This window comes from Sceloporus occidentalis, unplaced genomic scaffold, assembly GCF_023333645.1.
Source record: "Sceloporus occidentalis isolate IW3139 unplaced genomic scaffold, rSceOcc1.0.p SCAF_49, whole genome shotgun sequence".
Taxonomy (NCBI): Eukaryota; Metazoa; Chordata; class Lepidosauria; order Squamata; family Phrynosomatidae; genus Sceloporus; species Sceloporus occidentalis.
Window position 1 is genome coordinate 7,111,971 of NW_028317029.1, and position 24,685 is coordinate 7,136,655.

Genomic DNA, 24,685 nt, shown 5'->3' on the forward strand with positions numbered 1-24,685 from the left:
TAATAAAGTCAATCATAGGTCTGGTGTCCTTCAACTCAGTAGAGTCCTCCAGAAGTCCTTCACCCAGCCTCAAATCATACACTTTTGTTCTACAATTTATTTTATGAAGCAGATTCTCTATTTTCCCAAGGTTTCCCCCGATCACAGATACATTACTAAGGTTACATAACGTGAAATATTCTGCAGGGCTGACCCAAGTCATTGGAAGGCACAGACGATCTGATAAGGATGTGAGAAACGTGACTGAAAATGAAAACTTTGTAAAATCCTGTCAACACAGGATATGGTCCTAATGACTTTGGCCTGTTCTGCCAGCTGCAAAGTTCAACACTTGAGGAACAGGGACATTAACTTCTTACTTCAAAGTTCTGAGGACAATGCAGATTGTCCACGTGAATGAAGATGAGAATATGAACCTTGAACATCGTCCACAAAATAACATTCCTTCCTACACAAATATCATTAGGTTTCTGTTACTGATGTTCTTTCAGGTGAAACTGTAACGCAATTTAAAAGAGTGCTTTGTTAAATTAAAAAGGGAACTTAAAATAGCTGTATAGCTTCAGGGAAAATGTAATGGCATCAGATAACCAGTACAATTAGTTTTTTTTTGCTATAGGATGATTTAAAGAAATTCTCTGCAAATCAGTTCATTCCAAAATTGCTCTACATTAAGTTGAAGTGACCATATGGAAAGATGAATTGCTTTGTGACTAGTAGTGATGTATCATGTAGGAAAGATTAATAAAGACAGTATAGTGTATAAGGTACCGATAATCCCCCCCAAAAAAACTCCTTTGGGCCCAGGACCTACATGACGATGGAGGACAGCGACCATTGCAAGTGTGATTCACATACATTAACAGGACTATAATACGCAGCAGATCTGAACAGCTGACTCTGGGTAAAATACCTCAGCTACTCTGGCCACAATTTTCCTACAGAACGAACTAAAATGCTCTAACTGCCAAATCCTACTCATTCTGGCCAATTTCTAGTTTTCTAGTTGCACTTGCAAGAAGGGCGAAGCTAGCCCTGTATCATGCATCATTAAATCAGCGAGAAACTCAAACCTTGGTCTAGTCTTAATCTCAGGATGCCTATCTCAAGCATGCTTAAATTCCCTCACTGTATTAACCTCTACCACCTCTTCTGGAAGACTGATCTACTGATCTACCACACTCTTAATCTCCTTGAATATCTATTTAAATGTTTTTATCATATACGCTCTCACAGATAAGATGGTTGACATATTTTCTAAATCTCACTTATTGGACTATACATGATACAGGGCCAGTGCGACTCTTCTCTTAGGATAAACTTCATAATGTTGACCTTTCGCTATGCATAGTTTTTCAACTTGCATCTACTAAAAACTCACAGTTTAGTGAATAAACCTTAAAATGAACAGCTCGGTTCTGCCGCCTACTTTCATTGTTAAAAAATTCCAGCTACTACTCCAAAGTTAACCCTATCAATCTAGGATACAGCAACACATAATCTGTAAATCTGACCTTCTTAAAGGTGACAGTTATGTTTGGAGACGTCGTCCGACAAGGAATAACAAGCTCCTCTCCTTCAATCATGCGTACGACCCCGGGTATGTTCCTGTGCATCTCTACAAACGGTGTGTTTGGTTCTGGAAGAAAAAAAAAACAGATCGTATCGTTAAACAAACAAGATATCACCATGATTGCCAATAAACAAGGATGTATTATTTTTACATATTTTTCAACATTTCAAATGGCTCAAAAGAGTTTATTTTATGTGGCTAAAGCTGGTTTGAGCAGGGTTCTCCTTTTGGGTCCATATTGTGATGCACGACTTGTTAAGTCCTGGTCGCGGCTGTATAATGGCTAATATAAATAAATAAATAAATAAATAAATAATAATAATAATAATGGCACATAAAAGGCCTTGGTAACAGTTCTTTGAATTAACTATATTGCGAATTTTGTAATTATAAATCCACCCGTACAAATAAATATATATATTAGTTTAGGAGGTTCCGTGTGCAAACAGCAGATTCCTCGCTTATTACAAAATCTAAGACAAATGTTAGGTCCTTGAGGGAAATATGTAATTCATCTTTTTCACATAGCAAAAGGGATGGTATCCATGGTAACGACCAAAATATGTGTAAATTACTATAATTTCCTCTACCTTTTACTTGGAAGAAATTAAAGTTTAAATAAGGATGTTGTTTTTCAGAGTTAATGGATGCGTGAAAAGTTCGCTAGCGCTTTACTTTTAATCATCTGTAGAACTAATTATTACCGGCCCCTCGGGACATATTCATTCATGCCCTGGAAGTAAAAAACTATTTCGGAAACTTGCAGCAGTGATTTCCTGCACTCAAACCACAGATATCACTACAAGGTGGAGGAAGAAGCGTTCTCGAGGCTGTCCGCAGACACAATGTCACCACACACGGCTGCCAGGTCCTCCAATGACAGCCCGCTTTCTATACCAATATCATTTGCTATATTGTTAACCCTTTGACCAACAGGCTAAGAAAGTCCAACTAGGGAGAAGAAGATTCAACCCCCCCCCCCTTCCCAATAACATTTATTATTACAAACAGTGTCAGGAGAACATGGAATTAATTATTGGAGCAGGAATGGCTGGCGCCATGAAGAGCAGGGATGTGAAGAACCTGCATCCTTCCACTAAAACAGCCAAACTGTCAAATGTTAGTTGTGTTTTCCAACAATGTATCTCCTCCCCTTTATTACCTTGGGTTCATCACAGTTTGGACATGAGGTTAGAGAGTGTAAGCTAAAAGAGACATTTCTCAACTGTGTCCTCCTCCAGCTCTTTACTTCCAGAGACTGCCATAGGGGATGTCTGGCCCAGGGGAAGTGAAGAATGCCAAAAGGATAAACCAGGGCTGCAAGAGTTCAGCCAAGGATTGTAACTTTGCCATCAATTCAACAAGCAAACAAGGAAACTATCGCTTGGAAAAAGAGAAACACCCTGTTTGAATAAAATTTTGTGTGCGCATTGATAATTAGACACAGTTAATAAAAGCGTCATTCTACACAATAGAATGTTGATGAAGTTGATGAAGTTGACTATGGTGCTAAGTTCCAAAGTAATATATCATGCCCACCAAGATTGCAGGTGTCCAAAGTGGTATGTCAAGAGGCAGGGTGGGGCAGAGCTAGACCAATCTACCTACCTTACATCATCTCCCAGCCCACAGCTTTACTATGTCATGACATCATATCTGACAGCTCCTCTGGTCGGAGGATAATAGAGGAACTCCCCAACTGTCCTGTGGTCCCCATTAATAGCAAAAGTGGGATAGTGGACTGCTCTATTCCTCAGCTTATTGAATAAACCCCAATGACAAAGTCGGACCACTTAGACTCCTTTCATTATGTTATTTTATATAATTTATGTTAAAGTATTTATAAAAACCCAACACCTCATTACCTGTAATAAATACATATATACTAGTAGACAGGTCCCTCCTTGCTGGTCTTTTGAATGATGAATAGAGTTCACAGCTGTAAAACCCTGTATCGTTTATCTGAGCCTTTCTCAAGGTTAGGCGCCTTCGGCACACTTTCTTGGGATGCCCTTCACAGACGTTCTGTGTAATATGCAGTCTTTTACTATCCTTGCCTAAAATGGCTGAGAATTTCCAAAAAACATTTTCTTCACCACTGTAAAAGAATGACATTTAACATTAGCCATAATATTGCGATCACAAATAAATATATACGATCATGGAAGGAGTAGTTATTCTGGTAACCTAATCTAATGAGAAATTGAGTTAGCCAGTTTTAGGAGACATCACTGCTATGGTGACCATAGCTCATAGCTTTCTATGGTTATCTGGAGCGCACATTCTTCTGGGGAGAGGCTTCACAAGGTAAGGTGTGGACAGGTGTGGGAATAGCTGCAGACAACCTTAAATAGATTGTACGATGGGGAAGTGGATGTGGCCAAAACGGGGAACTGACTCAGAGACCCCAGGAAGCAGTGCTTCACCCAGAGACTCCACGTCAAACCTGGAGAGTTGCCAGGTATGCATTTGGTATGTAGAACTTTTACAACTACAGATAAAGTAAGAAACACTTACCTGCACGTGAGATGAAGCGGCTGGCCTGCGTGTATAACTATCTCCTTTGCTTTTATATTGAGCTTGGGTGCCCTGGAAGCAGAACTATGACCTAATGAGGAAAATGATAAAAAAAAATTAGCTATATATTTATGAAATAATATTAAGTGGCTGTTTATTGTGTAAGACGCCACTGTAATATGGCTACGTGTTTACATCATATAACTTCAACAGATTCCATAATACTTTAACATGGTCCTTTTTCCTGCCACTGCACAAACAAATGTTTTCTAGAGTTACATTATATAAATAAGAGTCCTGTTGAAAAAGGTAACTTCACTAAATTAAAGAGAAACTGACACTCTCACAACTTTTAGCACAAGTAAATGTATAATAAATGTGTTTCTCATATGTATTATTATTTATTGTTTTATATAGCACCAACGTATCCCGCAGCGCAGCGTAACAAGTAGCACATAACATAACAATCTGACTTACAGAAACAATAGGTAAAGAGGACCCTGCTCAAACAAGCTTACAATCTAGATTGCATATTGTAGGATTTGGAAAACATGACAAAGCCACCTTAATTATGCAGTGCAAATTTGGCCCTTCTCTACGGAAGCTTACTGGGTTTAGTGCATCCACAGTCCTGGTGCATTTCATTAAAGTTTCTTGGTTAAGCCAGTTGCTCAAGTCAACTCAAAGTAAGGTCTATTTGTCATACTCCCATTTACGTATAGGAGAACCTTGCTGGAATATCTTTACACAACAGAAAGTAAAGCATTCCTTGACGGTTATCCCACCAATTTATACCTGCATTACTATGGGTCAGCTCTTCTTGTAGACGCAAGCTCAGCAGAAGTGCCCCTCATACTGTATTGTGAACTCACAGAGTTGATCCGTTTAATCTAGAACATCAAGTTTCACACTACTTGTGTCTCACAAACATGTACAGCTTGGTGACCACCAAAGCATCATCTTCCCAATACAATACTTAACAACAGGTAATCATTGTAATATGTATAACTGTTCCCCCTGAAAAATATTTAATAAACAATGTAGTATGAAGGGGTTATTGCGGCTACTAGGACTTCAGCACTGAGCAATTGAGTGTCCTGACTTCCACTAATGTTACATATATCTGTGTCTACAGACATTGGGATTATGCCTAACTGGCTGGAAGCCATTAGGCTTCGTAGGTAGAATGGAAACGTTAGAGAAATTCTTCAGGGTGGCAACTGACTCACAATCCTCAACAACTCTACATGTGTGAAATCTTTAAGAAATGCTCGTGCAGCTTTTATCACTATGGCTCCCTGCTAACACAAATGGAAGCACTGAAATGATGAGAAATAGAGGGAAACTCTATGTACGTCAAAGGAAACTCAATCGCAGTTCAGCTCTCTGGCTCATGATTATGTCCTTACATGCCACTTGTGCCATAAAGCTGGAAATGACCAAGTACTGATATCATCACAAATCATAACAAGAGACGCTTGCAACTTCGGGCTTTTTTTTTGTTGGAAGAAAACATTCTTGGCAGATAGTTGCGAGCGCAAGAACAGTATTTATATTTCTTGGTGACACAACAGTAATTGGGACTCTGGTACATTGCATATTGTCAGAGAGGTATTTCATAGAAGGCTGAGCAACAGTTATGTAGATCTTGATTTTCTTAGATTAAGACGGAATATTCATTAATATAAAAAGCCAATAAGAAAGTTAAACTGCACCTCTGATTCAAGTACCTCAACCAGGAGCTGACTGGAATTAAAACCAGCTCTGGCACTTTAAGGCCAGCGGCTGATACAGTAAATGAGACTCTTACACAGTGTGCAGCCACGTGTAACCAGCATTCAGCCGCACACTTAAGGCTGAAACCTATATCCGACTGTACCTTCCGCACAAACTGGAATAATGGTATATGGGAAGCAACTTTGGGCCTTGGCCATCGGACATTTACCCTGTTTGTCCAATGACAAATATAGTTAGAGGACAAACATACATTTCCTATGGAAATTTAAATCTAGGTTTTATGCTATGCTATATACCGTATTTACAATACACATATAATAACAATACACAAATATTATATGTGTTTAATATTTTTGTCACAAAATGAGTGACGTTAGCTTTCAAAACCTCAGAGGTCCCTTTGTATGATAAAAGTATACATTTGAAGAAAGGATCTCTGAGGTCTTGAAACTAAGTATGTATGACTAAACAAACGGTTCCATGAATACTAAAAGGTTAGCTCACTTATAAATAGCAGCAGAGATGTCTTAGTTGCTTAAATACTCCCACATGCAGCGCTTCTCAGTAACACGGTAACACTTTTCTGTCTACTGGTAGCCCATAAATGCACCAAAGGCATGTGAGTTACGCAGGCCCGGTCCTTGAGCATTATAGATAGCATTAGGTTCTTACATAGCTATACCTCTGAGGGGAGCTCCCCTGGTACAGATGCACCACGAAGCTGCCTACGATTCCTGGAAGTATCTGCATATGAAACAAATTATTTCCATTTCCCCATCAATTCTACAATTGAGGTTTATGTCAAAAAGTAGTTAACACATTACTTAATCAATATTCTTTCTGCGAAAAACAATTTAAGAAATTGCTTTGTTTGCACCACATCACAGGTTTGTGACATCATGTCCCATTTTGCTTTATAAACGTCTCGGCATGTGTCAAATTAGCCGGATCAAGTGAAACAGCAGTTTCTAAACCATACTAAACTGAGGTTTTTTTCTGAATTCAGACCACAACCCATTTTCAAATACCATTTGACAGTTTATTTAAAATATATTTACCAGAAAAGATAAATTGATGGGAATTTCTACATTCCAATCATGTGTTTGCTTTGATTTCCGAGATTTTACATTACACAGATATGACTAACGTGCAATCTACCAGAAAAATAATCCCTAGGCCCTTATTCCATCCCCAAGATGCCTGATAATTTTCCATGGAAGACCTGGAGTCTCCTTCACCATTTCTCCGGGTGACCCCCCCACCTTCTTTTCTGGGTAGGGGAGCAGCATTTTGGCCATGTCCACTCCCATGTACTTTCCCACCTGCCCACTTAAATCTAGCCATGCCTATATGTGTAGCTAGCTCCATCTTTTGAATGGTTAGCCATGCCTCCATTCATGGAGCCACTACCTAGAAGAAGAGCTCCAGATAGTGTACCATGGGAAGTTCCCAGGTATGGTCATCGACCACAAACACTCTTTCGAAAAGGGTGCGTTAAATCAGGTGGTGTAGGCAACTCATCATGGAGTACCTGATACTAACTAGAATATTCCTCATCATATGAAAATTGTGTATCTCTGGCCAACACTCCAAGTGCTATGCTGAACACCAGGTAGATCTGTATCCTGCGGCTTGACACTCTTGACTAAATAACGGATGTGATGCTTGGAAAACAAACAAAACCAAAAGATAGAGATATAATTTATCACCTAATAGAAATATATTTCTTTAGGAGACTAGATTGATTGATTGTCTGGAACGAATCTTTAAGTGACATTAAGGATACAAAGAAGAGATAAAGAACAGGATGTGCTGATAAGGACCAAATGTTGAGAGTAGTAATTGATAATGCGGGCACAATTATGTTATAAAGGGATATCTTCTGCCTTGTGTTCATTATTTTCCATGCTGTATCCTGTCAGTTGTCCATCCTTGGGTATATGCAAAGCCAGCATAAAATTACAGCTACATTCATATACCGCTGCTACTATCCATACGACATAATGAACTATGCAATGCTTGGAGACATCAGATGTCAGTTTTAGAGTAGCCAACTGGCTAATAGAAAATTAAATGTAGTTGTTAAAGCAGTACTGACTATAAAATAATATTGGGTCCCAAGTAGGTTAAATAACATTAAGCATTCTAGTAACTTTTCTTCATTGCACAACAACCATGAGCAATGAACTTGATGAAGTATGGTGAACATGTTTGTTGATGCAAGTGCGGATGTGTTTATACTGGCGGATTCTGCATAAATTATAAAATAATACAACCAGTAATTGAAGTAAATGAATTCAATTGTGAAATGTATCCTCAGGAGGAATAACAATTTTTTATTTTTTTCTGCAAATTGCAAAAGACGCACGCATACAGACAGGGGAGGATTAGCATAATTCAGCTCAGGGGTATATTCCAGCCAAGTGGTCCATTAATATAGTGTCCAAAAAACATTTGGTACACACTCATCATATTTAGTAGGCACAATAAATCCATGTCCTGTGCACATTTACATAAGATAAATACATAAAAGGAATACAGAAAGGACCCAGTCAGGGGTTGAATGCTTTCTATAGTCATTTTAGCTATGTCTGCAGACCTCCATCATTCTACAGTGGCCGGTCGAGGGGAGCGCATTGGTTAGATATGTTTTACATTATAGATGCATGAATATATGGGGCTTAGAGTTTACCAAAACATTGAAGGGGGACCTGATTCAATGCTGGAGTTAAATCAATCACAAGTAATAAAATGCAAAAATAAATGAGATAAAAACCAGTGATACATTTTGTCTCAGTTAATGAATCTGGATTGCTATTCAGTTACCACCGAGTCCAGTCTATTATTTGATTTAAAACGCTGGTTACATGCTTGTATAAACACCGGTAACACAGTCATGCATGATGGCCTGCCACAAATTTGAGGCAACTGCAAGTTACAGATCAACCTGAGGATGGCTAATTTTATACGTTGTGCTCTTGCTGCAATTGTGTGCTCATTGTGTTCTTGGACCCCATAATCAATGCATACAGGTTTCTTTGTTACCTAAAGCAGTCATCTGGTCTTGTATCTTATGTCCATCTAATTTGATATTTCTTTATTGTTTGTTGAAATGTTGTATGGAATACCTCCCCTCCTATAATTAGCATGTAAACACCATGTGTGTAAATAAGCAACGTGTTACCTAACCTATTGAGTTTCCCAGTCTCAGAGAACAGGCATGGCCACCCCTGCTCCATAACTTCTCAGACGGATAAGTGGTCCTGTTCTAAGTTAGGTCAGTGAGGAGACAGACTGGAGGAGGGTAGGAATTGTTCGGTTATTTGTATGCAATGTTACCCATGTGGAAAGGGACTTTTTGCATGAGCTGCTCATGGCTCCATGTGCCAAGCTGGACTTTCCCCTCCTGTTTGATTTATCCCACAGTTTATTTACTCAATCCCAAACTGGCAAATAAATGTTACAGTTCCACAAAACTGCTCACTCACACTGAGAATGGAGTGAATCTCCATGGCTCAGCATTAGATCATGTACTGTGCATAAGAAAACTAAAATCTTATAAAATCTGCTATGTGCAAAGTCTGATTACTGGATTTCAAGAGCTTGCAAGTATAATAATCGTTACAAACTCCTACGAAGTTCACAGTAGAATAAGCATTGCATGTATTATATAATCCAAGTTTATTCTGTCATGATGAGATGCTGAGTTCCATCAAAGACCTGTACAAAATGTACAATTACACTGGGCCAAATAAATTGGCAATCCCATTGCCCCCTGGGACGCTTGTGTATGCTTTAAATACACATTTAGGGTTTTTTCTATGAATTATTCTTCTTTCTTTCTGTTTTGGAGAAGACAAGAAAATGTCTTTTGGGCTGCACTGTTACTTGTCCACTGTGTTAGACTTTCCCCATGGATTTAATCTCGCCAGTTCTACCCTGAGTGGCTAATTTTGAGTCAAATGACTATGAATGGGGTAAGATCATTTTTGATAAGTGTTTTATGATTCAGCAGCACTGTGATGTTTCTATTGCTGTATTTAGTCAAAACAGTCTTAAATTCAGCAGAACAACACCTTAAATGTTACTACTCAGCAGGAAAATGTGAAGGGTTTTATTTTAAGCAATAAAAACTATAGATGAAAGAAAAGCACCCTCCTATTTGCTGCCATTAAAACAGGTCCAGTGGCGTTAAGTACGGTTCTGATATCTGAAAACCAAATGAAGGCAATAAAGAGCAGACAGGTCACTGTAGACAAAAGATAACATTAACTGCAAGAAGAAGGAAATCGGACTTTGCATTGCGAGATGTCTAGACCAAGGTTGTATACAGATTTTATGCTAAAGGTTGAGTGGAATGGAAGTTGAAGTCCCACAATAGCAGCAGTTGGCACAAAAGTGGTCTATCCAAATTTAGGTTAAGAGCCAGGCAGGACATGAGACATCACAACGTCTATGATGCTCAGTGGGAGAGCAGACAAGAGGGGAAAGGACACGAGATAAGCCATGATAACAGAGTATCATGGGGAGTTAGAGGAAATCAAATGTGAAAAAGGCAGGGCTGTGTTTATAGCAGAGGCAGGCAAGCACTCAGGTAACAGGAAGCGAATGATCTATTTCAGGGAATGTAGCTGGAAAGAACACAACCGAGGATATGAGAAAGTCATTTCCTTTAATATCAGGAAGAAGTCTATTTAAGGAGTGTGGGACAAACAGGAATGTCCACTGGTGTGAACGTAAGTTGCACTTGTGAGTAGTCTGTATTCATGCCGGACTGCAGCATGGAAGAGTAAACTGGTATGGAGTGGCTGGGAGATTGGGATAAAGGTTGGAGGTGACTGGCGTATCATTTCCACAGATATGAAAGGTTCCTTAGAACACCATTTCTTAAAGGTGGAGGAGAGCACTTCCTGACCACACAGGAAGAGGGAGACTGACCAGAAATGTGCTGTAGGAAAATTCTTCCCCCCCAGCACATAGGCAAAAGGCCAATATACAGTGTCATTTCATGATGTATATTGTATAAGCGTGAATATGAGCAAAACTGACCCAAACTATTTTAATAATAAATTAGTACATTTCTTCTAAAGAAAGGTTCCCAGCATATTATTTCCTCAATGTTTAGCAGTTTAATAATCACGTCTTAAGTGCTTTAATATCTAAGACTGTGCACAAGTTGCATCCACTGTGAAGTACTTAACTGGAAAAGTTATTTTGGCAGCTTTCTGCATGAACACGTATCAGTTTGCCAGTAATTTAACGAAACAGGACAGATTAGATTTAATCACTAGTTATACAAATTCTAAATCATTTTCCTTAATGTAATGTTGGCAGCAATAGCTATAATCAGTTTTACAACAGACCTCTAAATAAATACTTCCAATTGTTTATAAACATGTTTACTAAATGTACATTTATTGATCCAGAGTTCCTGCTGGTGGAAGTACAAAAATGCAAGTGGGAATTTCACGAGGATTATCTCGGGGTCTTGGGGTGAATGGGCAAATTCTCAAGGTCACATAGTCTGGTGTTGAGTTGCTGACTCCTTTACAATCAGACTGATGCTTTTCTCACTAGTATGTCACAGTACATCTCACAAATCTGTACTTGAACAAAGTCATGTTTTTTTCTGGACCTTTTGGAGGACCATTTGTTTGCTCAGGGTATGCTATAATACTGCAATAATACTTTATCAATCTATTAAATGATTCATTTAAATTGAAAGGAGAAGTACATCTTACAGATGAAGATAAATGCAGAAATTGTTTTTTCCCTTAAATTAAAATCAAGGGATACTTACCGATTAAATATGACTCATTTTAAGGTCATAAAAGGTCCTTATTATTTCTATTTCAAACTTAAAGTTTGATATATTTCTCAGATGACCTCTTCAAAATTTTGCAAGTTCTATTTTTTTTTAGTAGCACATTACTACACATTAGTGTAGTAATACCCTGGATTAGGTGTAGCAGAAATAATACAGGTATGTCATACTCGAAGAGGAGATAGTTGTGGCAAGATCAAAGAGCCACATTAGGTTACTACTAAGTTCTACTTAAATTTCAATTTTAAATCTTTACACATAATTGAGCAGGGGTGCCCTGGATGAACATGAACATCTCTTAAATGCTGGGACCCAGAAGTAGGATTCTTTATTTTGCTAGTGGCAAGCAGGGAGGTTAATGTTAGTGGGATGTGAGTGGGATGGAGGCTTAGTTTCAGCAAATTTCAGCTCAAAAGATTTAAAAACAATGTATGGTACGAGACAAAGGACATGCTTTCAGAGTTCCATCCATTCACATTATAACACCAGTTAATATTTTATAACAGGCTAACTAGATAATAATCCATAAAATAAAACATGAACCATAAATAAAGGCTTGCACAGGTTTCCATGTCCTGTACATACTATTGGTACTCAACTTAATTCATATCAAAGTCCATCATCTTCAATAATCAATTATCGTATTTCATTTGATACATTTCAGTAGCATTTCACTGGCGTTAGACTATGTTTTCGCACACAGGAAGAATGCTTTATCACTCAAAAATGAGGAACCAAGCATCTTTGGTAGCTCAAAATTTATCCCAGTTTAGTATCTGACAATTACCTTGTGGATATTCTGACATCTAACCAGAAATTAGACCTGTACCATCCCCACACACACACGCTCACTCACACACACACACACACACTCACTCCCACATGATATGGAGAATTACATAAGCTATGACCATTTTAACAGAGATACTGTAAGACTATATGTATGTCACCATTTAACTGCTGGGTGCCATCCCACCTACACAAAGATTTGTGTGTCACCATCACTATATCAATCACCGGATTTCTGAGAAAGCGCCAGTCTCTTGTTAAATTCACCCACACAGGCGATTTCAGAGAAACAGAGTACATGCAAAGGGGAAATCCAACAGCCTCCTCCAGAGTATCCAAGTGAATATATACACTACTGTTCAAAAGTTTGGGGTCCTTGTTTTTAACAGAAAAATACATTTTGGCCATTAAAATAACATCAAATGCATCAGAAATACAATAGACGTTGTTAATGCTGTTAATAACTAATGTAGCTGTTTTTTTAATGGAATATCCCATCACTCCTGTGTTCCAATGGCACCTTGTGTTCGCTAATCCAAGTTTAAGTTTAAAAGGCTAATTCTGAAATTATGTCACAGCTACAAATTTCCTTGTTTTCCATGAAAGCTGTGACCCCAAACTTTTGAACGGTACATATATATATATATATATATATATATATATACACACACCTATGTAAAAAAATGCGCTAAGGAATTTGCATTACATTTAAATCAATCACTGACTCCAAAAAAGTATTTCACTTGCAACTGCTGTAAAAAGCACACAAATTTGAATAGGATAACTATATATGGGAAAATAGAAATAATGAAAAAAAGCATTTTAAATTGTATCAAACACACTGTGCAGCAACAAATGAATAAACAAATTATTGGAATCCAGAAGTTTTTAGTCCGACACCAGTAGTCATTGGCTAATACATCTCTCTGTATGATTTTTTTCCTGTGCAAAATCTAACTTTTACTAAATCATTTGAAACTGCATACTTATAGAATTAACATCATTTCTGGACTCCACACACCCCTCTCCCTATAGATAACACTATCATCTATTTAAGATAATTTGTTACTTATGCCCCCACTGGTCCTGAATTAGTTATGAATCATATCTAAATCTGGTAGCCTTTCAGGAGCCAGCTCAGTTAACACTTTGTGTTTCACGTAACCCCAGTTGGCTCTCAATGTGCTTCAAACTCATTGATCAGTGCTACAGAATATGTTGGATCTCATAACTACTACTACTCACAGTACCACAATGATAATAAATGCAGAGAGTTGGTTCTTTTTAACAACTTATTTCGTCTCTTAGTGATAAAATCCTGGATCACAAACGTACAATAAACTCACACGAATAAACCACCATCATGCTTATGGCTACTGTTGACAGGGCTATCATCTGGAACTGCCTATACCTGGGGTAATGTATAATCTCAGCCACTGCATTTTATGATGTCACTGCTCACTTCATATAACTGCTCTAGTTCTAGAAATTCCAATCAAATATATCATTGATGAGCTCTAGAACCCTTTAGCACCTTCTTCTGGATACCTGACCTTGTAAACTCCCAGTAAAGAAATTCACCTACCTGTTAGCATTAAACATCCAAAGAGCAGGCACAGCATTCCCACCGTCATACAGCTTAACATGGCTGAGCAATCCTAGCCTCAATGCCACAATTCACAGAGCAAGGCTGCCGGTTCTGTGAGTATTAATAATAAATAAAGGTGATCTGTGCTCCCAGCGAGTGCTTTGTGTCCTCTTCGGTCCCCAGGCTGTGAGTTACAGTAGTGATGAAGCGTTATCCTGCACAAAGCACTATCCAGCAGTGTCGGGACGTCCTCTTCCTCCAGCAGCCTCCTACAGAATGACTTCTACACAGCAGTGTCTTCTAAGGAGCAGGGCTGGAAGGAGTATCCTGGAGTGTGGGGCAGCGCTCGGAGTCCCTGGGGCATCTCCATTCATTATGTAAAGCTAACTTCTCACACCCCTAATATAACCTCTCCTTGGCTAATAGCATCAATTGCCCCACCCCTGCCATTGACGTCTCTACACTAAATCCCTGGTAAAGGGGCTCAGGTTCTATCCTTCGAGTCACCCTCAAATCCAGTTTATGCCCCATCCTCTCACCCCATGCATGCCCCATCCTCTCAACCTCCCACATGCCCCATCCTCTCACCCCCCACATGCCCCATCCTCTTACCCCATTCATGCCCCTCCTCTCACCCTCAACATGCCCCATCCTCTCACACTCAACATGCCCCATCCTCTCACACTCAACATGCCCCATCCTCTCACCCCACACATGCCCCATCCTCTCACCCTCAACATGCCCCATCCTCTCACACTCAACATGCCCCATGCTCTCACCCCACACATGCCCCATCCTCTCACCCTCCACCTGCCCCATCCTCTCACCCCACGCATGCCCCATCCTTTCACCCCACCTATGCCCCATACTCTCTCCCAGAACAATCAACGTTTGTTGCATGCCAGTTCCCAACAGCCCACCCTAAGCAGTCTATTCATCATGAATGAGCAGTCTATGACCCTTTCATTCATACCCTCAAAAATGACTTTTAACTCTTTCAGTGCCGGTAGGTGAATTTCCCTGTTCTCTGGCACTTACAGTGTTAAATGTCCCCTCACACCTTTATGCACAGATAGGTAAATGCTACTTTCCCTTATATGTGTGGTGTTTGAAGAAAGTTAATAGACAAAGGAGTCCAAGAAAGGAATGTGTTCTTTCTTCCAATTTTACCTCACAGAGTAACCCTCAAATGCCTGAATATTTATTGATCCCAAGAGACCACACTTGAGAACCAAGTCCATCCTTTACCTGGGATAAAGGGTTAATAGAGAAGGTGACTTGAAACACATTTTGATATGGACACAAATACTGCTCAGAATGGTGCACACTAGTTTTTTAGCCCCAGCTCTCTCAATGTGCCATTCCTGGTGCCGCCAACATTTTTGGGGGGCTCCCACTGTAATTCTTGCAGGGGGCCCAGGCACTGTTTGTTACGCCACTCATGGTGCCCCATTATTCTTACATGGGCTATTTGATTTGCACAGCAGGTATCATATATTCTTAATAGAACTGAAACATGATTTAGCAACAAAATATGTCACACCAAATAAATAATAAAAGTTATACAATCATCCCACAAAGAGTGGAACATACCCGGTATAAACATTTACGGTTATTATATAATGATATGTATATTCCACAGTGCTGTACAATGGATAACCAGGTAGTGCATTACATAACAATTTTGACTGAAAGAAACAAAAGGTGAGGGGGCGCTACTCAAAAGAGCTTACAACAGCAAGAAATGAACAGAAATGGGAAAGCCTCAATTTGATGGATGCATGTCTTTATTGCAGCCTATGTAACTATGTATGTATCTAGTTACAAAGCTAACTGGGGCAGCCATAGTGTGTTTGTGTGTGTTTTATATATATATATATATATATATATATATATATATATGATTAGCATGGCATCTGAGTAAAGCTGCTATGCAGATTACACATATGGGTCCCTGGGGTGGGGCAATTGGAGAGCAGGGTGGACCAATGCTCCATTCCCCCATGCTGTGGAAATTCCATGCCGGGTTTTCCAGGAGGCAAGAAATCTGCAGGATCCGGTCCGGGATTCCTATGGGGCCGGCGTCAGGCACAGGTGCTGGACATTAAAAACCCCTGGAGCTTGATAGTCAGAGAGACTGTTGGGGGAAGAGGAAGTTCCCTGCGCTCCCAGGGGCAAGGAGAGGCCCTGAACAAGAAGACCATCCCTGAGCCAAGTGAGGCAATACCTGCCTGGACATTTTGTGTGTCGTCTGGGGGAGGTTTTCCAGAGCCTGGCGTAGCTGGGTCTGGCTGGGAGGTTGAGTTAGTGGCTGATTAGGCTGGTCAGTCTGGACCAGCATAGTTCAGTTAGAGAGGGCTCCAATTGGGAGCTAGGTTTTCTTTTTATGATTTGGTTTTTGGGGTTTAAGCGGTTAAAATAAAGTGCTGTTTTGTTCAAAGCTGCTGTTCCTGACTCTGATTGCCCTAAAGTGACATGTATGGCCCTCATGCTATAGGGTTTATCACAATACATTATATATATATATATATATATATATATATAGTGATAGTTCTGTTTATACATATCATTATACCATTGTGCCACGTTTATGCATTACCCATATACGATAAGATTAGAAATTATGGAACTATTAAAATATACAAATGGCTTGAGCTCAGTGGATATTACAAAAATAGTGGGAAAGCGGCAGACACTAAAACGTTTTCAGTGTACAAAAAGAATACAGGTGGGGTCCTTTAAAAAGAGCAATAGGTGCAAAGTTAGAAGTAGCCTTATCACGATAGCATCCTATGGTATTTACCTGCTGATTGGATCACTTCATTGGTTGCTATGGTGATAAGATCAAAAACACTGCACTAGAATTGCTCTATATAAATAGCCCGCCAAAATCAAACCATTATTGCGAAACCATTATACTTCTGAATGAGGAAGTTACATAAAATCACTATGGGTAGATGGAATTATTATTTAGGCACACATTTTAATTTTATGGAAGAAAAATGACACTTCCGAATGTGCCTTGTGTACTTTATGAATTTTCTTTTTGCCAAAAAAGCTAATTTAGAATCTTGAATTTACTATATTAACAATAATTCTTGTATTTAAGTGTAAATGACCAGCATGTACATTTTTGAAAGAGGTGCGCGTTTAAGAAACCAAGGGATATGACATCACATCCCAGTGTCCTGTAGTGAAGATGGTGGCAGCTGGGTGCTCTGCCCAAGGTCAAGTTTAGGGCAGCACCAAAGGTAAATACACAGCTGGGGATTGCTATATATACCATACTATAATACCTCCCAACTTCTACCCCGTCGAATCGGGAGGCCAGGGGCGGGGCAAATCTTGGGAGGTAGCATGTCACTCAAACCGGCAGCATTACTGTGCATGTGCACAATTCTGCACATGCTCAGTATACATTTTCCTGTTTCTGGGGATCAGGACTGCAGGATTGCCATCACCGATCCTGTTGTCCAAAAAGCAGAAAGGTAGAGCTAGGTGGGACAGTAGGGTAGAGTGGCAAAATCGGGACTGTTGGGAGGCATGCACTGTATTAACCCTGAAGAGTCTCATGGAAGTTTTAAGAGTAAAGAAGATGTTCTTCCCTTTGACCAAGGTATCTCAATATGTATAGCTTGAAGGTGAGAATTGAAAGTAAAGGTGTGATGGAAACATTTAAATAAATAAAGTGATTGAACAAAGTACAGGAGGTAAGTTTATTTCAAAGGAGGAGAAATCTTAGAACAACAGATCATAATCTAAAACCCTAGGGGGTTAGATGTAATCAAATGCGTTACTTTAGAAGGTGGTCTACAAGAGGAACATCCTCCAAGCAGAGGTGGTAAAGGCTAATCCCGTGAGAGAAGTTAAACAAATTCTGTGTTTCTATAACAAGCTCGCATCTTACATTGCGACCTATAGAAAATGAATCGTGTCAGAGGCACTTGACTCAGGGGGTTAATGAGAATCCCTCTCAATAGCAGGAACCCCTTTCCATGGCATATATTTATGTGTGTCCCATACTTACCACAGCATTCTGGTAAGACAATAGCTAATAAATGTATATATATAGCCCCTAATGGGCCCCACCTTTCTATCTGCAACTATTTATTTTTAGTGCGTGCTAATTGCTCGTTTAACTACCCCACGGGGCGTCATGCAACAGCCACTTCTAAAGGTCTTCAAATCCCGGTTTCCCGGTGTGGATTAGTAATAAAACGGGAAAAGCACGGTCCAAGTCAATTTCCAGTCCAGAAAGGAAATGCTGTTTCCTGTATTGTAGAAATCTGGTGCCAACAAGACGGACACAGGACCCTATTGTCCTCTTAACAATTACATGGTGGGGAAAGATCCTTGAGAAAACGCACCTTCCTCAGTGCAAAGGGCGTTTGATGTGCACAGAAAGGGTGACAACTTGTAAATAACATGTGAGCGCTCCGTTGGGTACTTGTCTTCAGAAGTGGGCAGCCTTTGGTACGCCAACTGCCGTAGACAACTTCTCCCACGCTGATGGGAGTAGTAGCCCACAGCAGCTCGGTTGCACCAGGTTGCCTTTCTTACAATACCTAATAATGCTTCATTGGCAATCTTGAACTAGCTGCTATGGACTGGTGGGCCTGGCTGCGGAGCATGATGAGAGTTGCTATCTGGTTGCATCTGTTGCTCAAAAGGCTTGTGCAAATCATTGGTGATTATGGGGGTAATTATTACTGAAATGTAACCCATGAAGCTAGTTGCATTCCTCCCCTGTGACTAATGCACATCATTTATTGGGTGAAAACTAATTTGGCAATGCATCATTGCCTCTGACATTCCTCCTGTGTGTGTGTGCATGTGTGTGATGTGTGCGCATGTGTGTGATGTGTGTGCACAGGGCAATCCGACACACAAAACGATAATGAGTACTGCCAGACAGAGCTAAAACAAGCTCAAAATATCTGACTTGATTTGTATGGAGACAATTAAAAAAGTGATTTATAAACATCATGAGAATCATGTAGTTGTATATATAACATATAGGAATGTTCACTAAAATGCTGTCAGCCCAAGGCCAAGCATGAGTGTAGGAAGTCATGGAGATGTGGGTGACAAATCCTCCAAAATTAAGGGAGCAAGGAGGGTAATTTCACTGTTTATTTTGGATGCCTATTACATACATTACATTATATTTATTTATATAGCACCAGCAGATTCCATTGTTACAATATGGGACAGTGAACATTTTTAACAGACAGCTTTAAAACGGGCAGTAAGTTTTTTGTAAATTTTTTATGTGTGTATATTTGCTTGCAATTTCGCATATAAAAAGTCTAAAGTAATAAGGGCTTCGGGCAAAGTTTACACTAGACTTGTACATTTGTATTCGGGCGAACATGAAAACGAACACGAAGGGTGCAGACTCTACAGAGGAGGCCCCTGCAGACGGCCAATAGACTCACTCATACGGCTTTCTTAACTCCTGACGGCGAACCTACGGATTTCCCCTCCGGTTAAACCTTGCGATGCTGCGTAGATAACGGAAGTGGAAATCCGTAGGTTTGCCGTCAGGGGTTAAAGGGCCGTGCAAGCGACTCGCTCGCACAGCCCTTTAACGCACGGCACCAACTTGGCTGGCAGAGACCACTGGTCTCCCTGCTCCAACAGTTAAAAGTCCGTATGAACGACCAATAAAGTCGCTTGTATGGACCTTTAACTGTTGGAGCAGGGAGACCAGTGGTCTCTGCCGGCCAAGTTGCTGCAGCAGGATTTTGAAAGTCTGTATGAGCGACTCTATTGGTCGCCAGCAGGGGGTTCGTCTGCCATCAACCAATAAAGTACAGGTGAGGCCCCTGCAGGCGACCAATAAAGTTGCTGGCGCCAAAGCTGCTGCATAGTCCATACCACGTTAACCCCTTCTACAAAAAACGGCAAAAAACGAACACGAAGAATGTACACAAATATTCAACCGAACACAGGAATGGGCAAATATTCGCAGAATACGAAGATTCCCCCCCCCCCCCCGCGAAGACAAACACGAACAGTTGGCCGGCGCCCAAGTCTAGTTTACACCATCTTTGGATCTTTTTCTGTTCTCCTTCATAGGCTATTAAGTCCCTTTTGGTGAACATATGATAGATAGGACATTAGTCTTGTGCACATTATTAACAGATTATCCGTTAGCATACCTAAGAACTTTCTGGCTTTGGCTACCTGAAGCCCCCTCTTGTGGGACTTGTGCAGGAGGTCCCGCTGATGTCAGTGAGCGTTCTTGCCATCAAAGCCATATACACCCTACATTTAATGGGGAAGTGGGCATGAATTGGGACGTGCCGCAACGCTGCTTCTGCGAACCAGAAAAGTGGAGCATCACTTGGAGCCTCGGGGAAAACCCGGAGAGCTCCTAGGTATGTCAATTAGGCACATGCCTAGGGTGCCCTGAGCTCTGGGGGGCCCCGAGCTCTAACAATTAATCTGCCAATGCACCACTACGTGTTGAATAGCAGCAGCTGCTCTGTGCAGGCAACAGTAGCTGAGATGTGTGTGCTCAGCAGAGTCATGTTGCGTGGTAGTAGGTGCGTATGTGTATGCAGTGGTCTGTTCAGTATGCGTGCGGCTAGTGGCCCTGAAATCTGGTAACCAAGAGCGTGTTGGTTTTCAGGTAGCACAGCAACAAAGGGTTAGTCGTTATCCTACATTCAATTTTACTACACTGATCATACACCCAGCCTTTTGTTAGCCTCTTCCTGGATATTTATTAAAGGCTTCCCCCATGCTTACCATTCATATCATGATACCGGAAACTCCCGTTGCTTTTATTAATAGGTCAAAGGTGGCATACCTGCTTGCGTGCAGGTAACAAAATATGGATTATCTTTAGTATGGTTTAGGTTAAAGTTTCTATTAGGGTTGCTTGGATAACAAGAATGTAATATTGTAACTCTTTGTGCCATAATTGAGTCATTATATGTATCTATGAATTGTATTGAGGATTTATGGTGACACATTCTCAAACCACTTGAGTTTTTAATTTATCTTAAAACCAGAAAAAAAGAATTGACAGCTTTGTTGACCGTCACAAATTTTAGTATTAAATCATATCTGGAACCCAGACCTGCCTAGGACCCAGATTGGAAGAATAGGACTTGCCATCTTTGCCCCCAAAACAGCCTGCCTGTGGCATCCTTGCCACCAAACAGCCTGCCTGTTGCATGCCCCCCCACTTACACATCCGTGTTATCACACACACATATTCATTCACTCGTTCACAAATATTAATTCGCTAATTCACAGATACTCATTCAGATATTCATTCACAGATATTCATTCGTACATTGATACTCATTAATTCCCTCATTCAGATACTCATTTACATATACTCATTCACAAACACTCATTCACTCCTTCACAGTCCGGTCCTGACTGGGCCTATTTTAAGGTAGGGGCCTGGAGCTGCATCTCCATCAGCCCCTACGTTAATCCAGCCCTGACTGTATCCCATTATTGTACCCAAAGGATGCGTTGGATGGACCGTATTACCCCTACTCCAGTCAGAGGTGAGGAAGTAGTTAATTATTATTTCTTTATCTAACTACCTCCATTCCATAGCAGAGGGTGTGGGGGGCATTGTTGAGCATACCATTTTTTATTTGTTTTATGAAACAGAGGAGGTATTGTAAATTAGCTAACAAGAAGTACAGCGTGCAAAATTTTAATTAGTTTAATCTGCACACCAATTTACAAGAAATTTATAGTTTAACTTTGCAGGTTTTAGCATGCAAATACACTTGACTCAATATCAGTTGCGTTATCCCTTAACATTTTGGTCCGCTCCAATTGCAGGTTGTAGTAGGTTAGCAGGGAAAGATGAGATGGTATACCACAGTCACTGGTCCTAGATGGTGGTGGTTTAGAGTAACATAGAGAAGACTGCTCCTAAAATCAGGCTGACTAACCCTTCTTGAATATGTCTAAAATCACTTCCAGGCGCCCAGTGTTCCTCAATTTTTGGGGACAACCCTGGGGACAGCTGCTTAATTGCTTTTTTAAGCCAGGCTCATTTGTTTGCTAAACATGAGTGAGTATTCATAATTGCTTGCAGTTCTTTTCTTTAATAATAGGATCATTCTGCACATGAATTTGAGACATGAATTTAAATGACAGGAGGTAGAGGAAGAAAGACAGACCAATTGGCAGAAATGGGAAAGATTGTTAGATGTGTTGGACAGGAAACTGGAAACTCCGTTTGTTGTGTCTGCACAATAATATTGTATTATATACATCCATTCAATTCTATGTTTCCTCTTAACAGCACTGTTCATATTGTATTTCCTTTCCCCTGTACATAAATAATTAAACAACAGTAGCATATACGGAACTGCTGCAAGCTGAAACAAGCTAGTGTCCAGGTGCATACAGCTTTGTAACAATATCTGTATCCAAAAACTCAAGACTCTTGGGACAATATACAATACATGATGGTCATCATTCTATGACAAGACTGCATTTATTCCACTACAAGGTAAATACATAACAGTAAAATCAATACAGGCTAGGACTAGTCAGTAAAACACAAGGGACACCCAGGAAGGTGTATTAGATTGTTCCCATGGGTGGGTATTTGAGGAACTCAGGGGTTGGAATGCCCTGCTACTAGATCATCATTCACTTATGTTCCAACTATGGTTCAAGGGTTCCTGTGTCTTATGCAAAGGTCAAGACACATCTTAACTACACTCTTGGCAATAAGGCATGGATCAGATACATATGTGACACTCTTTAGACTTTCCTCAAAAATAGTTTGTTCCGTAGATTCTTCAATGTCTTTTAAAATCATCCCATCCTGTACAGCCTTGAAAAAGACCCTAAAAGGTTGCCCCATTACCTATGTTCTGGTTATGCCTTTTAAGCAAACATGTAGTGCCACTACTAGGGTTAAATGTTCAATGTGTGCAGATTTTAATTGTGATGATCCATCTTTCACTAATTTCATCATTATCTACCTGGTCAGAGAGATCCCAGATTTACTTGTTTACGTTCAGTGACATACATTCAGCGCTGCTTTAAGCCTAACACAGGGCAGCGTTATGATATGACGTCAAAGCCTGGCACTCCACTTAAAGGAAGCACGCTGAGGAAGAAAACTACGGAGAACTGTGGCAACTCAGCACAGCCCTCCATAATGTTAAAGGGATGGTTGGAGAGATTGGTAATCTCTCTTTTAATGGCTCTTTGACTAGTGGTGTTACAAGACACCTGGCCAACCAATAGGGTGACCCAGGTCCCTGTTATGTGGCAGAGGGGCAGCCAAGTCCCCAGACCTGTTCCTCTAGGCCTGGGCCTAGTTTGCCTAGGCTAAAATATGCCACTGGTGACATAACTATCCATGGCTACTGACCTAATATTTTTAGGGTGGTACTGTCAATTTTTTGAAGAAATCCAGTCATCCTTGAAGTCATCTTCCTGACTGACAATATATTGAACCTGATTGAGCACTTTGGATATTTGTATTTTTTATTATTATTTATTGTTTGTATAGCGCCATCAAATTATTTAGCGCTGTACAATGGGTAGACAGGACATAACAAGTAGTATGTAACATAACAGTTTGACGTACAGAGTTTATAATCTAGAGGGATTTAGGGTGTATTACACAATAGGTAAAATGTAAAAATGACATTGTAAGGGATGGACCAGCCACACTTGTGTAAGTATTTGCAGAATAGGGACTAGGAGAGGTGAGCTAAAAGAATATGGGGGGTGTTAATATGCAATATTATAAGCATCCTTAAAGAAGTGAGTTTTGGAGGATTTTTTGAAGGACAGGAAGGCAGGGGGAGAGACGGATAGACCGGGGGAGAGCATTCCAGAGTGCGCATGAAAACTAGAAATCAGAGCAGAGGATAGAAGGAGATCATTGGAAGAACAGAGAGACCGGTTAGGAGTGTATTTAGAGATGAGTGAGGAGATGTAGGAACCACCGTGCAGGGCTTTGAAAGTAAGAGTCAGGATTTTGAAATGAATCCTGAAGCGCACAGGCAGCCAATAAAGAGACTGACAGAGGGGAGAGATGTTGGGAGTGCGATGGGAAGATAAGTCTGGCAGCAGCATTCATGGTGGATTGTAGAGGGGTGAGATGGTTAAGAGGGAGACCAGCTAAGACAGAGTTACAATAATCAAGACGGGAGGTGATAAGGGCATGGACAAGAGCCTTATTGGCATGCTGTGTTAGGAAGGGATGGATGCGGGCAATGTTTTTTAGATGGAGATTACAGTTTTTAGAGACAGACTGAATGTGGGGGGTGAACGAAAGGTTGGAGTCAAGGGTGACACCAAGACAGTGAGCATGAGGAGACAGGGAGATGATAGCACCATTAACATTGAGGGAAATTTATGGGGGAATCTTAGCATTGGAGGGAGGGAAGATGAGAAGTTAGGTTTTGGAGAGGTTGCGTTTCAGGAAACGTGCAAACATCCAGGTAAAGACAGACGCAAATTGTGTTAGTTACACAATCTAAGACAGAGGGAGAGAGATCAGGGGAGGATAGATAGATCTGGGTGTCATCAGCATACAGGTGGTATTAGAAGCCAAAGGATGAGATAAGTTTGCCAAGCAAGGAAGTGTAAAGAGAGAACAGAAGGGGTCCTAGAACTGAGCCTTGGGGTACCCCAACTGAGAGAG

General features: G+C 40.4%; 1 protein-coding gene across 1 annotated transcript in view; it reads right to left on the reverse strand.

The window, feature by feature from the left end:
• Positions 1–14,086, reverse strand: part of LOC149288985 (vascular endothelial growth factor receptor 1-like) — a 30,368-nt gene extending 16,282 nt beyond the window's left edge. Inside the window, exons 1-4 of the mRNA XM_089491218.1 lie at positions 14,026–14,086; positions 4,091–4,181; positions 3,439–3,671; positions 1,515–1,639 (exon numbers count right to left, since the gene is read on the reverse strand). Coding sequence (XP_089347344.1) covers positions 1,515–1,639; positions 3,439–3,671; positions 4,091–4,181; positions 14,026–14,086 — 510 coding nt within the window. The remainder of the gene's footprint in view (positions 1–1,514; positions 1,640–3,438; positions 3,672–4,090; positions 4,182–14,025) is intronic.
• Positions 14,087–24,685: the final 10,599 nt, after the last annotated feature.